This window comes from Scatophagus argus, chromosome 4 (genome assembly GCF_020382885.2).
Source record: "Scatophagus argus isolate fScaArg1 chromosome 4, fScaArg1.pri, whole genome shotgun sequence".
NCBI lineage: Eukaryota > Metazoa > Chordata > Actinopteri > Scatophagidae > Scatophagus > Scatophagus argus.
The window spans coordinates 23,462,622-23,479,358 of NC_058496.1; the positions used below are offsets into that span (position 1 = coordinate 23,462,622).

The 16,737-nt window shown below is 39.2% G+C and overlaps 1 protein-coding gene across 2 annotated transcripts in view; it reads left to right on the forward strand.

Annotated features, from left to right (window-relative positions):
- Window positions 1–324: 324 nt before the first annotated feature.
- The window catches only part of bmp2k (BMP2 inducible kinase), a 43,244-nt gene continuing 26,831 nt past the window's right edge, over window positions 325–16,737 (forward strand). Inside the window, exons 1-2 of one of the 2 annotated variants that reach the window (XM_046385896.1) lie at window positions 325–470; window positions 1,157–1,338. In XM_046385896.1, the coding sequence (XP_046241852.1) occupies window positions 1,188–1,338 (151 nt within the window). In that variant the 5' untranslated portion in view covers window positions 325–470; window positions 1,157–1,187. Of the gene's footprint in view, window positions 1,339–16,737 lie in introns of both variants that reach the window. The other variant, XM_046385897.1, reaches the window with a different exon arrangement.

The following is a 16,737-nucleotide window of genomic DNA, read 5'->3' on the forward strand; positions in this document are numbered from 1 at the left end:
ACAGAAATGTCATAGAGCAACCTGTTCAGGCTGTCCTTGTGCAGACTCCATTCCATTAAAATGTGCACAAAAAAGTTTAAAACTGTTTAACTATACAGCATACATACCTACATAGAAGGACAAAAATTAAGGAAAGACTCTCATAATTTTGACTTATACATTTCAACTTTGCATCTCATAATTTGAATATACCACGAGTACTTGTGCATAACTTCATTCATTCATTTTTCTCTCTTCCCGACACTAACAGGCTTCCATAGACACCACTTCCACCAATCATAACAATAGGAGGGGGCGGGGACACGTCGGGTTTGGTTGTCACTCTCATTGGGTAAATAACAAACCACCCACTTATTTTGTAGCCTACCGTTGAGGAGTCACGAGAAGTTTAATGTTAGCGAAGCTCCACGAAAATGACACAGAGGTGAATGGAGATGACAAATACGGAGATAATGAAAATGACTTCGCTGGTGGGTTTCTGTTAAGAAACGAAAGCTTACTTGTGTGAGGTTCGGGCTTTTACTTTGTCAGCCCACCTGCACTCGTTGTGACTCGTCTTGCACAGGAACCGCTGTGGCGGCTAGCGAAGATCGTTAGCCGCTAACTACAGCAGCTAGCGAGCTAATTAGCCGCTTCGTCCGAGTGAAGTGAGCAAGTCGCGGCGTGTGATGCTAACGACGCCGAGGCTACTGTTGGAGGGCTGCTGAGTTGGATATACTCCCAGGAGGGATTCGTTGCCACTAGCGCTTGCGGTATCAACACCGGTGGCAGCTATCTTGTTGTGCTTCCCCGCTGCCCTTTTCTCGTTGTTGGCGGAGGGTCCTGACTGCACGCCGCTGAAGGCATGCTAGCAACCGCTGCAGCCAGCTAGAGTGATGTGTTACATTAGCTAACGATTATCACAGTTTTTGTTTTTAGTCATTTGTGAGTGGACATTATCACTGGTTCGACCTCGGGGGACCGACGGAGCAGTATCATCCCACTGTGACGCCTGTACACTCGTTGTACTTTCATGTATCACCCGAGAGTTACTTGTCCTTCTAGAAGAACCAAACACGGAGCATGCAGGAGAAGAAAAGATTTCAGATAAGTAGATAGGGCACGTCGGACACAACCGTGTTAAACTGTACTGTATGGTTAATTTACCACCAAACAGGGATTGCAGCTGGTGACGGAGAAAGTTAAGGATGAAGAAGTTTTCTAGAATGCCAAAGTCCGAGAGCGGCGGGCTCGGAGGGGCGTCCGGGTCCAGCTCCAGTTCCGGAGTCAGCAGCTACTTGGGAAAAGTGTTTGCAATCGGCCGGTATCAAGTCACCGTGGAAGAGCTTGTCGCGGAGGGTACGTACAGTAGCTTAGCATTACAGTGTCTGTGCTTTGTAACACTTCTCACATCAAACCCTTCTGTATTTTCCGGGACACACCCGTCATCCCCTATTTGGAGAAAATAACACATAGACACAAGAGCGAAGCAACTCCTCCAGCTTTGTTCCTTTTATGGGTTGGTAATTGGTTTGCACTTTACAGTAAACACTTTTCTCTAAACCTCTACTTATTTCCCAAGACATTATATGCTGAGTGATTTGAAATAGGTCGCTCTTCTCTTCCAGGCTATGAATGTGTTGGTTCTTAAACTGGGGCACCAGGGATTTGGTACATGGCTTGAATTGAAACTGGTAACTTCCCCATACAGCTGTAGTTTATGTCCTTCTTCAGCTGCTCCACTGGGGGGTTGCCTTCAGGATAACAACGGTCCAAGCCTCCTGTGTCAACATAACAACGCGTGAAGATTTAGCCATTAAAAAAAATCCTTTTGTCAAACATGCTCATGCCTGTTCTTCTGCAGTTTGTCCCGTGGGGATTTTCTTTAGGGAATATGAGAAGTTTTGCTCTCCTTACAGCTGTTAAAATTTACAAATAGTTTCTCGTTAGGTTGGCTGAGAGACACACACACACAAACATACATTTAAAGTTTGGTGTTGGGATGTAACTAATTTCATTAGATTGCACAAGAATAAACAAGTAACGACAGTGCTTGCTGGCTAAAGACATAAGAGATGACTTGTGCAGTTGCTGTGCCTCCCCCAGTACAGCTCTTGAAGTTGTTGACCGACTTCTTGGAAATGTTAGAAATTTCCTTCATGGCATGACTGAGGCTTGTGTTCAAAATGTTAAAATGAAAATCACCTCCACGCACAGCCAGACATGCAGAAAATGAGGAAGCATGGATACACAATACACAAACAACAAAACAGTTTTTACAAGTGCTCAGTGCTTATCCTGACTCGAGGTATCCCATCTTGGTCAATGTGTTGACTGTTTGTTCATTAGATTCTTAACTAGGAAGTAATTAGTCATTTTATGTTCTTTGTAACACACTAAGATGAGACTAGTTATTACTGGAAAACTCTGCTCAGATTTCACCCATTATAATAACAATCGCAATCATGCTTTAGTTTGTAATGAGTATTGGATTTTAAAAGGTTACGGATTACTGATTCTGGGCTGTAGTGCCATAATCTGGGTTACTGAGATTATGGCACTACATAGATTGTTTGAAACAGCTTTCACATAGATCAACTGATTAATTACTCCAGTTCTGTTTTTGCTGTTAGCAGATTTACTAAATCAAGGTCATACCAGATAATATATACATGGAAGAGTTTGGGCAGGTGAAAGGAAAACTATGCTTGCAGGCAATAGAAGTCAGAGGTACTCAAATGGAATAAAGTTAAGAGACATTATTAAATACATTTTGAGTGCATGCCAATGTCATTACCAACAACAGCAACAGCAGAACACAAGAAGCAAACAGTCACGAGCCTGTGTCCTATAATCATGTGAAGTAGCTGTGGTTGGTTTTGTTACCAGAAGCACAAGGTCACATTGTGACTTTGGCTCATCATTCTGTCCCAATGTAAGAGCTAGCTGCCTGTGTTGCATGGTTAATCATATAACTGTCAGGCATGAAGGTGGAGTAGAAGTGCTGGGTGTAAAATCTGCAACTAGCCATTTGAAGGCTTAACCTGATCACGACATAAATGTTATGTGTTTTATAGTGGCAAATACAGAATGGGTAGAAGTTAAACTGTCTTTTTATAAATGTAATAATAAATTTCAAAGTAAGATGCATTTACCGGTATTTGAATGGCATTAGCCTTTCTTTAGTGATTTCAGTTACATCTTGTATTTTCGAGTTGAAATATAATGCATTACCACACTTCAATAGAAACTTCTTTAAGTAGAAATAAATTGTATTTTGTGAAATGCACAAGTGCACAAAAATCACTCTATTACAGTTACCTTAATTACATTACATCAGTGAATTGCGCCCATTGTTAACCAAACCTTCACTTGACATTCATGATGCAAATACTAACTTATATGATCAGCTTGAGTATGTTTTCTTATAAATATAGCATTTTACAGTGTCAAGAGGGCATGGTGTTCTTACCCTGTCAGAACTGGTTCCTCTGTTATCCATTCAGCAACACAGCACCATCAACCACCAACCAACCAACTGTAGCTTATTCTTTGCTGAGGTTTGGAGGTTTGTGGCTAGAACCACTTGACAGGTAACCAACCATCATTTGGAGGTCCTGTTCTATTTAAAGACCAGCTGTGCTGGGAACCTAGTGAAGTGTAAGAGAAAATTTTGGGAGTTACCTGGCTATATTGCCCTGAGCAGCTGTGTGTCAGTGAATCTGGAGGTGTCATGATAGCACAAATTCTTTTTGTTTGCATAAAAAAAAATCAGACTCCGTAAAACCACACTTTTGTAACGACTAATTTCCTTGATGTTTAAAGGTGAAGTTCAAACTGACCAGTCAACTAGTCTAAAAGAGAACACCCAGTAGGCAGTCAAAATCGAGCACAATTTAATCTACTGGATTCAGTGTTGTTCAAAAAAAATTCTCTGTATAGGAGGCATCTGAATTTCTTAATCATATTCTTCAGTAACATATTGGATGTAGCGGTTAGCTGGCATTACTATCATTAGGAACTCAGGCTTGTTTTTCATAATGCAACATTTGGCTAGGAAGACATGACATTTTTGTGTGTGCTGTAGCAGCTAAGTGTGAGCTTAAAGGCCCTGAGGGGCTGCATAGACAGGTTAATAACTGATGTGCTCACTGTAGCACCACTTAGTAGTGTTTAGTGAAATAAGAGTCCAATTTTGGCTCCTTGTCTTTGATGAAATATTAATTATTTACTGTTTCTGTTCTTCAGTTTGCATGTTTCAACATGCAAGAATTCATAATCATTTTCCACAAACCTCCATATAGCCACACATTTTATCACAACAACAGAGAAGAGAAACTGATGAAAACAAGTTTGAATGATCAGTGCAAAATAATACAAACAACCAAATCTCCTTCAAGTAATATTCAAAATTAGAATTCTCTTGGTGTCATGTGGTTAGCTTTTTTCCAGTGACATATCTGCTGAGCTGGACTGTTTCTGCATTGAGTAAGAACAAAGTCATTTCCCTCCACTCCCCTTTAGCCTCTGTGGCTTCTCTTGAGCTCTGTCAGTGATAATGTCTCAAAGAGGAACACAGAAATGACATACAGGAACAGGATGCATCTGTGAGCATGTCTCGCTTTCTACACTGACTTAACATTTGGAGGTTCCTTATTAGGGCCTGTAAGTTTTGATAATGTGTAGAAATTAATTGGATAATTTATGGGTTTGTAAAATTTGAGCCTGACAAAATCTGGGGATGTCATACTGTACTAGTAAAGTAACTGGCTTATCCAGGTAACTTTGTGACATCAGGTGTAACTCCCTGATTGACCTGTATTATTCTGCATCTCTAAACTGTTCGAAGCAGGTTATCTTCATGCCTAACTCGTGTTACTCTGTCTACATGTAGATGTCGCCTTACAGCCTATGTGCTTTATGGAGTAGGTCTTAGCAAGCATGTCAGTTTCTGAGATTTTGCCTAATTAGATTATCCTAATTGTATTCATATATTAACACAATTTTGCGTTTTGTTCTATTAGGGCCAATGTGAAAAGTGACAATTTTGAATCTTTTGAATTCTGTTGAATAGGTCCCATTCAAAACAGTGTCTCTTTAAAAGTCAACAAAATTGTGATCGTGTGCTAAAATCATGGGTATATCCTTATTGGAAAACTGATTGTGAAGTATCATTTCATGAGGTCCTCCAATTCTGAGTTTTTGTCTCCCCCCAGTGACCTATTTTTATTTATTTTTGAACATACAGTTACCCAAATACACTGTTGTACTGTACATGTCAATCATAATATGAATAAAAGTCAATATACAAGACAAAATAGAGAACCCACAACAAGATAATTGTGTTAGCAGTACATTGCCAATAAGCCTGCTTGACTTTGTTGGCTGGAACAGAGTTAGTTGATTTCTTCAAACTCATATTCTGACATAATCATCATGCAATGTTATATTCATAATCAACGTCTTATTCAGTGTTGCAATAATGTTTAACACCAAGTTAGGCAATCAGGATTTGTAAGCCCTGATTTTCCTTTATAATCTGGCTTAAATCTGAGTAGGTTAAACAGCCCACGGATGTATGTTTCTGATAATGATGTTGCTACATATAAACCTCCCAGCCTAACTGTGACTTCTTGCAGGTCCGTATCAGGTCTGCGTGGCCAACCACACACATTTAACTAAGACAAGGTTAAATGTGTGCTTTGACTGAATTCACATAAAATCCAGCACTTCCCACAGGATTATTTTTGTACTTTAGAACATAACTGCCACAAAACAATCAGAAAATAATGTTTTATTTATTTATTTTTCTGATTCACTGCTTTGTTCACAGTAGTGCTGCTCCTTCTCTCCATTCACTCTGGAGCACACTTGACCACTGCTGTCTGTCTCTCTCTCTATTGTTGAGCTGCAGAGCAACTTTGAATAATACATACAATAATGTTACAAACAGGAACCAGCAAATACTAAGAAGAAGATTTAATGATAAGAAAATCATCTTCTTTCTTTCAAACTAACACTTTAGTGACTCTGTGTTTAAAATGTCAGTTGAACTTCTGTGTGTGTGTAGGCATTCACTAACAGTTTAAAAATCTGGCAAATAACATGGATGCACTTGCTCTTTAATGTATAGTGATAAAATGCGATATTTCTTTTTCAACATATCAGATAACTAAAGTAAAAATATTTTTTTGGTGCTGCTATGTCTTGTGCAGGGAAGCCTTTCTGTTATCTTGATCTGAAAGGGCCGGATAAATTGAGAACCAACTGTCAGTATACATTATAACTTTCATGATAGCAGGATTTATTGTGGGGCAATTCTATGAAACTACGTCAGTTATAGCTTTCATACTTAGTAAACTGGTAACTGTGTGTGCATGTTAGTTGACTGACAGATTGACTTTTATTTCATCAAGTAAAGGCATCATTGGAAACATAGCCAATTAAGGATGCTCAAAGTAATTGTTTTAGATGGCAGACCCTGTTCCTAAACTGATCACCCTGTAGCTGGAGTCAGAATATTTAATCAAGCTATTTGCTTAACAGCCCCTGAGCATTTAACAGATAAATGGAACGTGTCTTGTTGTCAGCTGAACTTGCATAATAACCCCTATGTTAGTGTTATTTATTCTCCAGACCGTGACCTTACGTAACTGCTGTACCTACCACTCACTATAGGTACAAAACAAACAGTTCATGTTCGTTTGTGTTGGTTAATTGTTACTGAAATGTCACTGCTTTTTTCTGAAGACCTTGGCTCACTGGTTTCACTTCCTGTCTTTGCAGTTTTATAAGCATGTTAGCAGCAAGGTTATAATTCATCATTGCCTCATCTAATTAGAGTCACCTGCTTCTTTTAAGGATCATAGATTTGCTGACTTTGTGCTTCATAGCAGTTCCTTGTGTGTTTTTCATTCATCATTTTAACACTCGTCATATAGGAAGCTTCAAAACAAGCTTAACTCTCAGCTGACTTGTCCTGAGTGTTGTGTGTGCATTACGAGTCACATGCGCAGGTCAGAAAAAAAGCTTTTTCTCTCAAAATGCTGACTTTCCACAAATTTACTCAGTTGGCTTGCTGTCAGCAGAATCTCCAAATGTTCACAGAGGGGTTTATAATGGCTCTGTGTAAGTCAGGCAGAAGAGATGAGAGCAGTGCAAGTTTCTCAGCCTTGGTCACAGGGACTCCCTGACCACGACAAGTCACGGATCATGTAAACAGGAGAAATACAAACACTGCTTCCATGCAGACAGCTGCTGTGTTCACAGTGAACATGCAGCTTTTTCACTTTGTCCTTTGCCACTTGTGATCTGGACAGAGGCCACGCATCCACCAAACAGGTTTTTGGACTCTGCACTGCTTGAAATTTACTAATGCAAATGTGGTTTCACTTGTTTTTGCTCACATTATATGACAAACAGTTTGTGAAGTACATTTGATAAGCCCTTTGTTGTGAATTTCCTGAGCAGTCTTTTCATTTTAGCTGAGAATATGATAAATGAAAGCCGAATATTAAGCAAATAAAAAAAATCACTGTTCATACGCTGTTACTGCAGCGTCTTCCTGTATTCTTCACAGCAAAGTTGTGTGACACGCTACTTACCAGGGATCCGTTTTCAGTGCAAGCACCAAGCTAGCTGGAGAACTAAAGAGACGTTGAGGGTTCATCACAGCTTTCAATATAATTATTGATGGCCATACAACACATGCTGCCACCTGTGTGCAGTGTTGAGGCAACACAAAACTGTTATGATAAGAGTTAGTGAAGTAGGGCTATGACAGCAACCTGCCAGTGGTGACGGACGTTACTTACCCCATTTGCAGATGTAGATTTTTAGTCACATTTGGTGAATGTTAATATGGACCCTGGTCTTGTGTAAAGATATTTTGCTTGGACAGCTGAACACTCCACAACAAGAACACGATTTTATCATATCATTAGGACAAAAGTTTCAGTAAATGTAGATAAATGAATCAATGAGTGACTATTTGCCAGCAGTTATGTACACCAAAAGCATTGTAATTTGATTGAAATGAGTGTATGTCTAATTACTTTGCTTGCTTGCTGCTTCTGTGGCTTAAGAGGGGCTTCATCAATCATTACAGTGCTGGTCAGAGCATTCCTTTTGATAATGTTTTTTTGTTTTTTGTTTTGTTTTTTTGAATGACCTATTTGATCCTCCCTCTCTACCAGGGGAGAGTGATGAGAATACATCCCATCTACATTATTAGCATACTGTACTGGTGATGAATAGGCACATTGTGCCCCTTTGTTGTCTTATGCTAGCACCCTAGAAAGAATGCTGGTACGATGCAGCACTTGGTCCCGTGATGGGTAATCGCTGCCTTTGTGCTTGCTCATTGAGGCCTTCTGTATCTGCCTCTCTGCATTGCCATCCCTCCCCTCTTTGTGAAACTGCAAATGAATTATTTTCCACCAATTCATCATCACCCGATTTGAAGAGGGCATGACGCCAAATGTGCAACTGAACTGGGGTCTCATGGAAATACCGATCAGTGGAGCACTGATGTTGAAGTCCACTGGAACATATATGGTTATTTCTTTGAGCAGTGTATTTTTTTTTAAGCATTACATATTTGAGACACAAATGCATGTTAAGGATGAAAGTGAACAGACTATTGACAGATACTTAGTAGGTCTCCATTATCAGGAATGAATTGACACCCTGCAGCCAGTCAGAATCAAGTATTCACTCAGACCATGCTTTAATAGATAAATAACTGATGCCAAAAGACACAAAAAAATTGCATTGATTTTACAGACGATGGATCCTCTTTAGATGGGCTTCTTTGGAAAACACCAGAAAACATTGGTGGCAGCTACTTGAAGGTTACATGAAAGAAATGTAGTTTTCAAATAGCTAGGGCCACGATATTATGTAGTGGTACAAACTCAAGCAGCATTTCAAGATGAGAAAGTTCTACTCTGTGTAAAAGGCTGTGCGACCTGCTCTGTGACAACTCAAGAAACTAGCACATAGAGTATATGTAGGGGACTGCAAGGTGGCCCAAGCAAGCTTATCAGTTTTTTGGTGATGTTTGTGGAGCTTGTTAATGTTTATGTAAACTATAGGTATTTGGCATACTTTACTACTTACCTACACAGCCACTAAAGACCTGTTGTTTAGTCTGACCTGAGCACATTGGGCAAAATTTTAAACAATTTATAGTCTGACCCCACACTGAAACTGCCCATCCTGGCATTTATTTTACTTTGCATTGCACTCCCATTATTGACAAAATTACAGCTGTTTCTCATCACAGCTTAGCAGTGTCCTAGATTATGTCCCAGCAGTTTTCATGTTAATGTGGTGAGACGAAGTATTTTTCTCTCAGAGAGGATAAGAAAAGTAGAGATGACTGCCCAAGGTCTGTGACTTTTTCTTTTTTCCAGTGTTTTTTCTTTTATATTTCCAAAGTCGCGCTTGTACCTTGTTCTCCTCAAACTTTTGACCTGTTTAACTTAGTCCTTTCCCTCCTCATTATTCGGTTTCCTTTGTATGCCTCGTCTCTCTCACATTTGACCCTGTAGTTGTAATGTTTTCTTCCTCATGTATCCTTTTCGTCCAGCAGCACCTCTTTCTCTTTCCCAGTTTGATCGTAATGCCTCCAAAGAGCAGCCACTTCTGTCTGTCGATTCTGTTGTAAACACTGTTGAGGTAAGACACATGAGAGCTGACTGCCAGAACCTTCCAGCGCACTAAGCCCAGGATGAAAAAGCATGTACGCTCATTGCTGCATATCACCTTTTATGGGCTTGCTTCTCTGAAATACTTCTTCACAGACTTGCACCTATCTTTTTAAGTGCTTTGCATCTTTCACCTGAGTCAAGGTACAAATTAGATTGATTACAGTCAAGGCTCCTGTGCTTAACTGAGGCCAAGGTGGAAGAAGGAAAACTGAGAGACGAGGCAGTGTTGTTTCCTAGGTTGACAGTTTCGTGAGGCATGGCATGTCTGCAGTGATGTTTGCAGTTTTCACTTGTCAGGCAGGAGTTACTGTATACACCTGAACTGAGCTGTGTGTTAGGGGGAAGCAGGTGAGTTATATTTGTGGTGGATAACACAAAGCTGTCAAAGCATTACTCAGAGTTCTGCTTTTGGATTTTTTGTTTATTCTTTTGTGCTTTCTTCATCAGGATGTTTTTTTTTTTGCATCATTATATAGAAGTTTGTCCGTCTTTCTCTCTGTACAACCTTTTTTTTTTCAACAAAGATTGCAGTTTAAATCGTGATTGCAATTAAATACATAGTGATATTTTTGGACAGATTGCTCACTCCTAGTATGAAAGCCCAATACCTACTTGGTACTGATTCAAAAACAAACAGTTAATATGTGTACACGACATGTGTCAGTTTTTTCTATCCCTAACAAATGTGTTGAATGCACTTCCTTCCTTAAACATTTTCAGAGCAGATTTTTTAGAAGTATTTTATATCTAACATTGTTTGCATCCGTGTTTACTAATGTGCCATCTTTCTCCTCCTTGCCTTTGTTGGTGCATTGCTGCATTTTTCTGAATATTAAGGGCATCTTCGGATCAAGAGAATATTAGAAAAGTTTGAAATAATCAGCAGGAGTGTGTACAGCATCACCCACAAATGTGCATGAACATCCTTGTGATGACTCCAAGGTCAAAAACTTCTACGCCTATAAAGCTTGTGACAAACAGCTTTACATATTTGGGACAGTACTTCATCGAAGAAAAGAAATGGAATTGCAATTGCAATTGTTCATGCGATGTGGTCATATTCAAATTCAGCACTGGTGTTAAGCAAATGTACAAAGCACTTACCAGCTGAAAATGACCTTTCTATTGTGAGGAACACCAGTGTGGTGCTAAATACAGAGCAAATGTATCTGTAAAGGTAATGAAGAGAATCAAGATACTACTTTACTGATTGTCTTTACAAGGAAAGTGTTCTCAAGTGGTTATTTTAACAATTTTTTTCAACAAAAAAGAGCTTCATTATCTTCATTTTCATATATATATATATGTGTGTGTATATATTGTTAGATTTACAGAGAAATTGTTAGATTTGCCAGATTGAGGTTTTCAGCTGCCCCTGATTCCCTGAATGCACCTTTCATTCATTGTTGTCCAGCATGCTTGCAGCATCCCACTATCTCCTCTGTGTTTTGGCAGAGTGCCACCTGGCCTTCCAAAAATTTAAAAATATCTGACCTGCAACCACCTTGGTTTTCTTGTCTCCTTGCTACGGCCATGGAACTCTAACTTGTCTATAAGAGGAAACTTCAGTGACAGAGTTTGTAGCATCTTAGGTTAATTGCATTAAAGGGATGTTTAATGTAAAATAATGAATTTAGTATAAATTTAGATTTAGAATTCATTTAGAAGTCAAATTTCAGAGCTCTTTATCTGTCCAAAGACCACAGCAGAATTTCTACCTTGAAAGGTCCAGAACAGATGAGATAGTGTTGTGGTGTCCTGTCAGGAAAAAGCTCAGAGTGCAGAATCTCTCAACTCCTTCCTAAAAGCAAGTGCATTTCTATTTTTAGGCCAACAACCTATGCCACCGATGCTTTTCTGAGTATTGCTAAGTTGTATTTTTTGAGGATTCAAGAGAAACAGATAAGGCGGTGTTCTTAGCAGATAGTGGTTAGCTTAAAGGATACAAGGGTTTGATGTTTGCAAACTGACATGACTGTCAGTGCCTGAAGAACATGAAAAATTTGAGGAGATGGTCTGGGCTGTAGAAGAAAATAAGGTAACCCTACTGTCATATTGATTCAAAGTATGAAACTGAAAGACATCTGTTACATTTTGAAATGTGTTTGCAGCCCCCTTTACTTGCAGGCTCTTGTTGCAGTTACCAAATAAGATGTTTGGTCACTACATTACCCAACCAAAGAACAAAAGCCCTTCCCACGTTAGTCTGTATAATATAAAATCTCAAAGGATTTGCTAAAGCGCCTGGGATCAAAAAGTCATTATTGATAATTAGCAAGAGCCGCTGGCACAGCATGGCAAACTGGCAAAGAAAATGAATGTCATTAATGGAAATGCATTTTCTAAATTTATTGTGGAAAAATGGCACATGTTGGTCTGCACAAAGTATTCAGAAATGTAGAAGAATGGTATCAACTTTTGGCATGCTGTAATTCAGTTTCTGTAAGACAGTTGATCAAACTTAAATTTTATTTTGGAATAGGGTTGAATTCAGTTTCTATTTTGTTCCTTTGTATTTTTTTACTGCATAATTAAAAGTAGGATAATGTCATTCGCGACCATATCAAAGGTAGTTTTAGTCCTAATTGTATTAGTTAATTGAGTAAAGTATAACAACTGATTTGGTTTGTCGACTGATCAGCAATGATCATTGAAAGGCTCAGAATTGGTTGTGCTATGGTCATTGATACTAACAGTGAAGCTTGTTCCAGTTGTACTTGAGATTATTGAGAGGATTTCTACATCGAGGTATACCTACTTTGACTAAAGTCTGAATACTTCATTCACCACTTCATTAAAGTTCAGTTGGCAAACTGGCAATTTTTTTAAGGTTGCATATCTTCAGATAGTTTTCCTTATGAAATAACACCCACTTGAGGAGAAGTTAGGGAGGAAGACCTAAAGGAGACTGTAGGCCAATGGAGCCACAGAAAACAGTGAAAATTTCAATTGCACAGCTCTTACGTTATTTCCTCTTGATTGTTTCCATTTGAAGAGTTTCATCATTTAAATATGAAATAAAGGCTATCAAAGTATTCAGATAACCACTTTTTCTTATTTCAACTTTTTACAAGCTAAATGAATGCAAGAATTCCATCACACTGTTTGTAATGTAATGCAACCACAAGCTACTTTACGTTGTTATGCCAGTTACTCTTATCTTCAAGCTTTATAACTGCGAGGACTCGTAGGGGAAGTGTTGTGGGCTCATGTTCAGGGATGGGGCCTCCAGGAGGAAATACCTAAGCCTGCTCCAAATGTTCTCCAAAGAAATGGCATTCTCCCCTTTCCCATCTTTAATGTAGCTCTACAGCTGACAGAGGCACTTTGAATTGAACTACATTTTTACCTGTAGCTTTTAAACAAGTTAAAATATCAGATTAGTTTAAGTATAAAGCTGCTGAATGAAATGAGTGACAAAGAAAGAAAGTGAAATGAACAGTGACTGTTGGTCAGAGAGCAGTCAGTTATCGCAGATGACATCATGCTTCAGAGGAAGAACATCTGTGAGCTGTGCCTGAGCAGAAACTGAAAATGTATCATTTGTGTTTGCTGCATCTCGCTAAATCCTCTAATCTCTTTAAGACACTCCTCTACAACTTGTGAAGTTTTTTTTCTTGCCTATATCACAAGGCATGCTGGGAATCTCTTTCACAAATGCTGTTGAGACCCTCTTCCAAGCCTGTTCCATGGGCTGTCATGTGGGCTGCCTGTGACTGTCCTAGTTAGTCAGACTTTGCAGTGATGTCAGGGTCCCCTGTGCTGGATGCAGGGCCGGGGAAAATTCTCCAGTAATTACAGCCCTCACCCAGTACCAGGGTTTAGTGTCAGTACGCCCCCTCCTTTCTTTAGGCCTGATGAATTCAGGATTTTCCTCCTAAATGTTGCCTACTGTTAACAAAACTTATATGTCAGTCTATTTACCTTAGTGAGTTTAAGATTGCTGAAACAATGCCAGGAAATGAGAATGCAGATAATTCATGAGTTATGGGGAAAGAAAATGTGCAAATTTGTTGAGCTTGTTTTTCTTTTAGGTTTTTTTCTAAAATGAGCTGCAGCCTCTTGGCTCCTAGGGTTTGTATTAAGTAGCATTGTATCCATCGGAATGTGGTATTAATTCTGCTAATCAAATCTTCTCAAATCCTTACTCTCAACTTCTTATTTCACTTTAAACTGCTAAAGTCAAAAATAACAGTGATGTTGCTAGTAGGGTTGCTTACCGAAACCCAGTAATTTTTCAACCCCTATTGCTAAATTATTAAAGACCATAATATTGATAAGGTCTGATCTTATCGCTTTTGCTATCGGTACTGGAGAAATTAAGAAAATAAACTTCTTATTGATCAAAAAGCTTTATTAGACACAGCGTTAATGATAAAAAAAAAATAACCATTAGCCAGATGATGTTATGGATACTTTCATAAATTCAGTCTTTAAACCAATCATCAATGCATTGTCTGAAATGATGAATTTCAGTGATTTTAGGGGGCTGCACACAAACAACCACACAGCAAAAATATCGTCAAAGAAAAAGTCCTGCATACATTTTTTCTTTTAAGAGTGATAAGAGATATTCTCAGCACAACATTCATTAACATCTGTTCAAGGTGGAGCTTTTTCATCTCAGCAATTAAGGCTACAAAAATGGGTAGGTGGATGGGTGGGGGGTGCCCTACTAGGTCTCGTGATAGAGCCACCAACCTATTGCCCTTTACTGTGTGTCACCTCCTCTTTTTCTTCCCCATTACTTGTTTTTGCTTTTTGTATTGAAATAAAGCCAAAAAAGACCAAGTAGAGCCTCTAAATTTGGTATGTGTCAATAAACTCCCATTGTCATTGTATTCTCTCAAGTCAATGGTGACTAGTGATACTTGATCATCCAGGGGGCACGTTGTTGAAACTGTAGAAATAAACCACTATTTATATGAATTTTGTAGACTGCCCTCTCTGCTTCCATCATATTTAGTTTTGTCATTTGTAGTAATTTTGAGACATGGTTTGTAAAGTTTAGGACTGTACGCATGATGGTATTTGCATTGAAGTTTATTGTCTCAATAAATTTATTGTCTCTTCGAATATCAGTGTTTGCATTGCAGACAGTTTTGTTGTTGTCATTGATTGAAACTGGTCTCCTGTACGATGAGGAGCCTTTTGTGTTGTTTAGGGGTCTCTTAATTGTTCAGGAAGTTGGTATGCTGGGAACAAAGCCCCTTCAAACAAATCATTCCATCCAGAGCCACTCAGGAGAATAATACGCTCAATAGTGTACCACTTCCGTGGCTGGCATAGTCATTTGAGGCAACAAAGGGTCCTGGGCGCTGATTTAGTAAGAATTTGATCCTGGAGCATATGGCTCTAGTCAGTCCCAGAGCAGGCCAACAGGCAGACATGAAGCATTTGGTAGGATGGCCGGGGCCGCGGCCTTGATCTTCTCTTTACAAAGGTACTTCCCCTCCAGAAACACAACACCGGCTGCCAGAATCGGTCAGAATAGTTGTTTTTTAATGAGAGCAGAGTAACATCTGGTGTCAAGGAATGTCATGAGGTATTGTGAACAATTGAGTCTAAAGGTGTGACCTTGTCATGAGCTGTTGCAGACTTCTATGTCTGAGAGTTGTGTGGACAAAATTAACAAGGTGCTTGTTGCTGGAGCACCTTGGAGATGGGTCTGAGATAAGATGAACAGATTATTCTATTCAGGGGGATCAATGACTGGAGGTGCAAATCAGTACACCTCATCTGAGATCACCTGTTTCGTTTGCACCCCTCAAACCAACATGACAACAGTCTCGGACAAAAACATCTTATAGTCTGCTCTAAGGCAACACAGTGGGAGTGAATTTGATTGTTAGGTGTAGCTCTTGAGTTTGGTCAGCTTTCTGTTTTTGAGTAACGGTTAATTGTTTTTTTGTATCATATCCACACACACTTGAGCAGCTTACTCTTTTCGGCCTCTCGACCCTTTGTCCGAGCAAATGGATTTTGCCTTTTAAAAACTGTCATCCAGTCTAAGCGACCTCTACGTCTTTGCCTCAGAAAAGTGCATAAAGCTTGAGATCAGCAGAAATGACTCACAGGTAGCTCTTTCTTATACATCAGGGTTGTAAAGCAGACTCTGCATCACAGGATTGGGTTTCAGCTTGCAGAAAGTAGAGTCTTTGTAAATGACTGCATCCTGCAGCACAAGAAGTTCTCTCCCACTCCAGCAAGTCTCTGGATGGCTTTGCTAGCAACTAGCTCATTACAGGAAATCAATTCAAGCCTGGCCTGCAGTTTGGAGTGACCATCAAGATAACCTTAGCACATATGGCAGTCCAAAACAAATCGATGAACAGCATACAGCAGGTGTAAACAGCTTTAGCTCTTGTACTTTGTCTTGTCAGAATTTCTTCCTCAGTTTTATCTTTTTTTAAGATGGCTACGTGTGTGGATATAACTGCTGAGTAGCTTCATTCATAAATGCAGCAAATATCATATTTCAGTTTTTTTCACCATTCTCATTTAGCCTGTTGCTAAGTCAATTATTCAAGTAAGTCAATTCCCAACCACATTTTGTTATGGTATTTTGTTTCCTTTACAGTGGGCTTTTTGTATTTTGTTACCAAAGTTACCAATTTGAGCAACATAAGCATAATGTATATAAGCTGCTTATTTTGTTGTCTTATCAGCAGGCTGTATTTTTATATTGCCTTTATTTTAGTTTTTATTGTTTGTCTATATGCTGCTAACCTTGACCTTGTGAATGTCAAGTGTGCTAATTTAAGATCCTGTTGATCTTTGATGCTAGTGATCTGAAATTGATTTTCAAATCAAATCAGGCAAAAGAACATAAAAACCCCTGTCAGGCAGAACACCAGTCTCATTCAAAATGTACTGTCACTTTTTTTGTGGTTCATGGCAGTTTCTCATTGCTCTGTCTTGTTTTATGATCAGCTGTAGCTCTGCTGCAGCAGTTTGTCTTTAGTCTCATTACCTGCCTGTTTATCCCTCTGTGGTGTATAACGACATCAGTCACCTCTTCTTATCTGATAATGTCTGCTACACT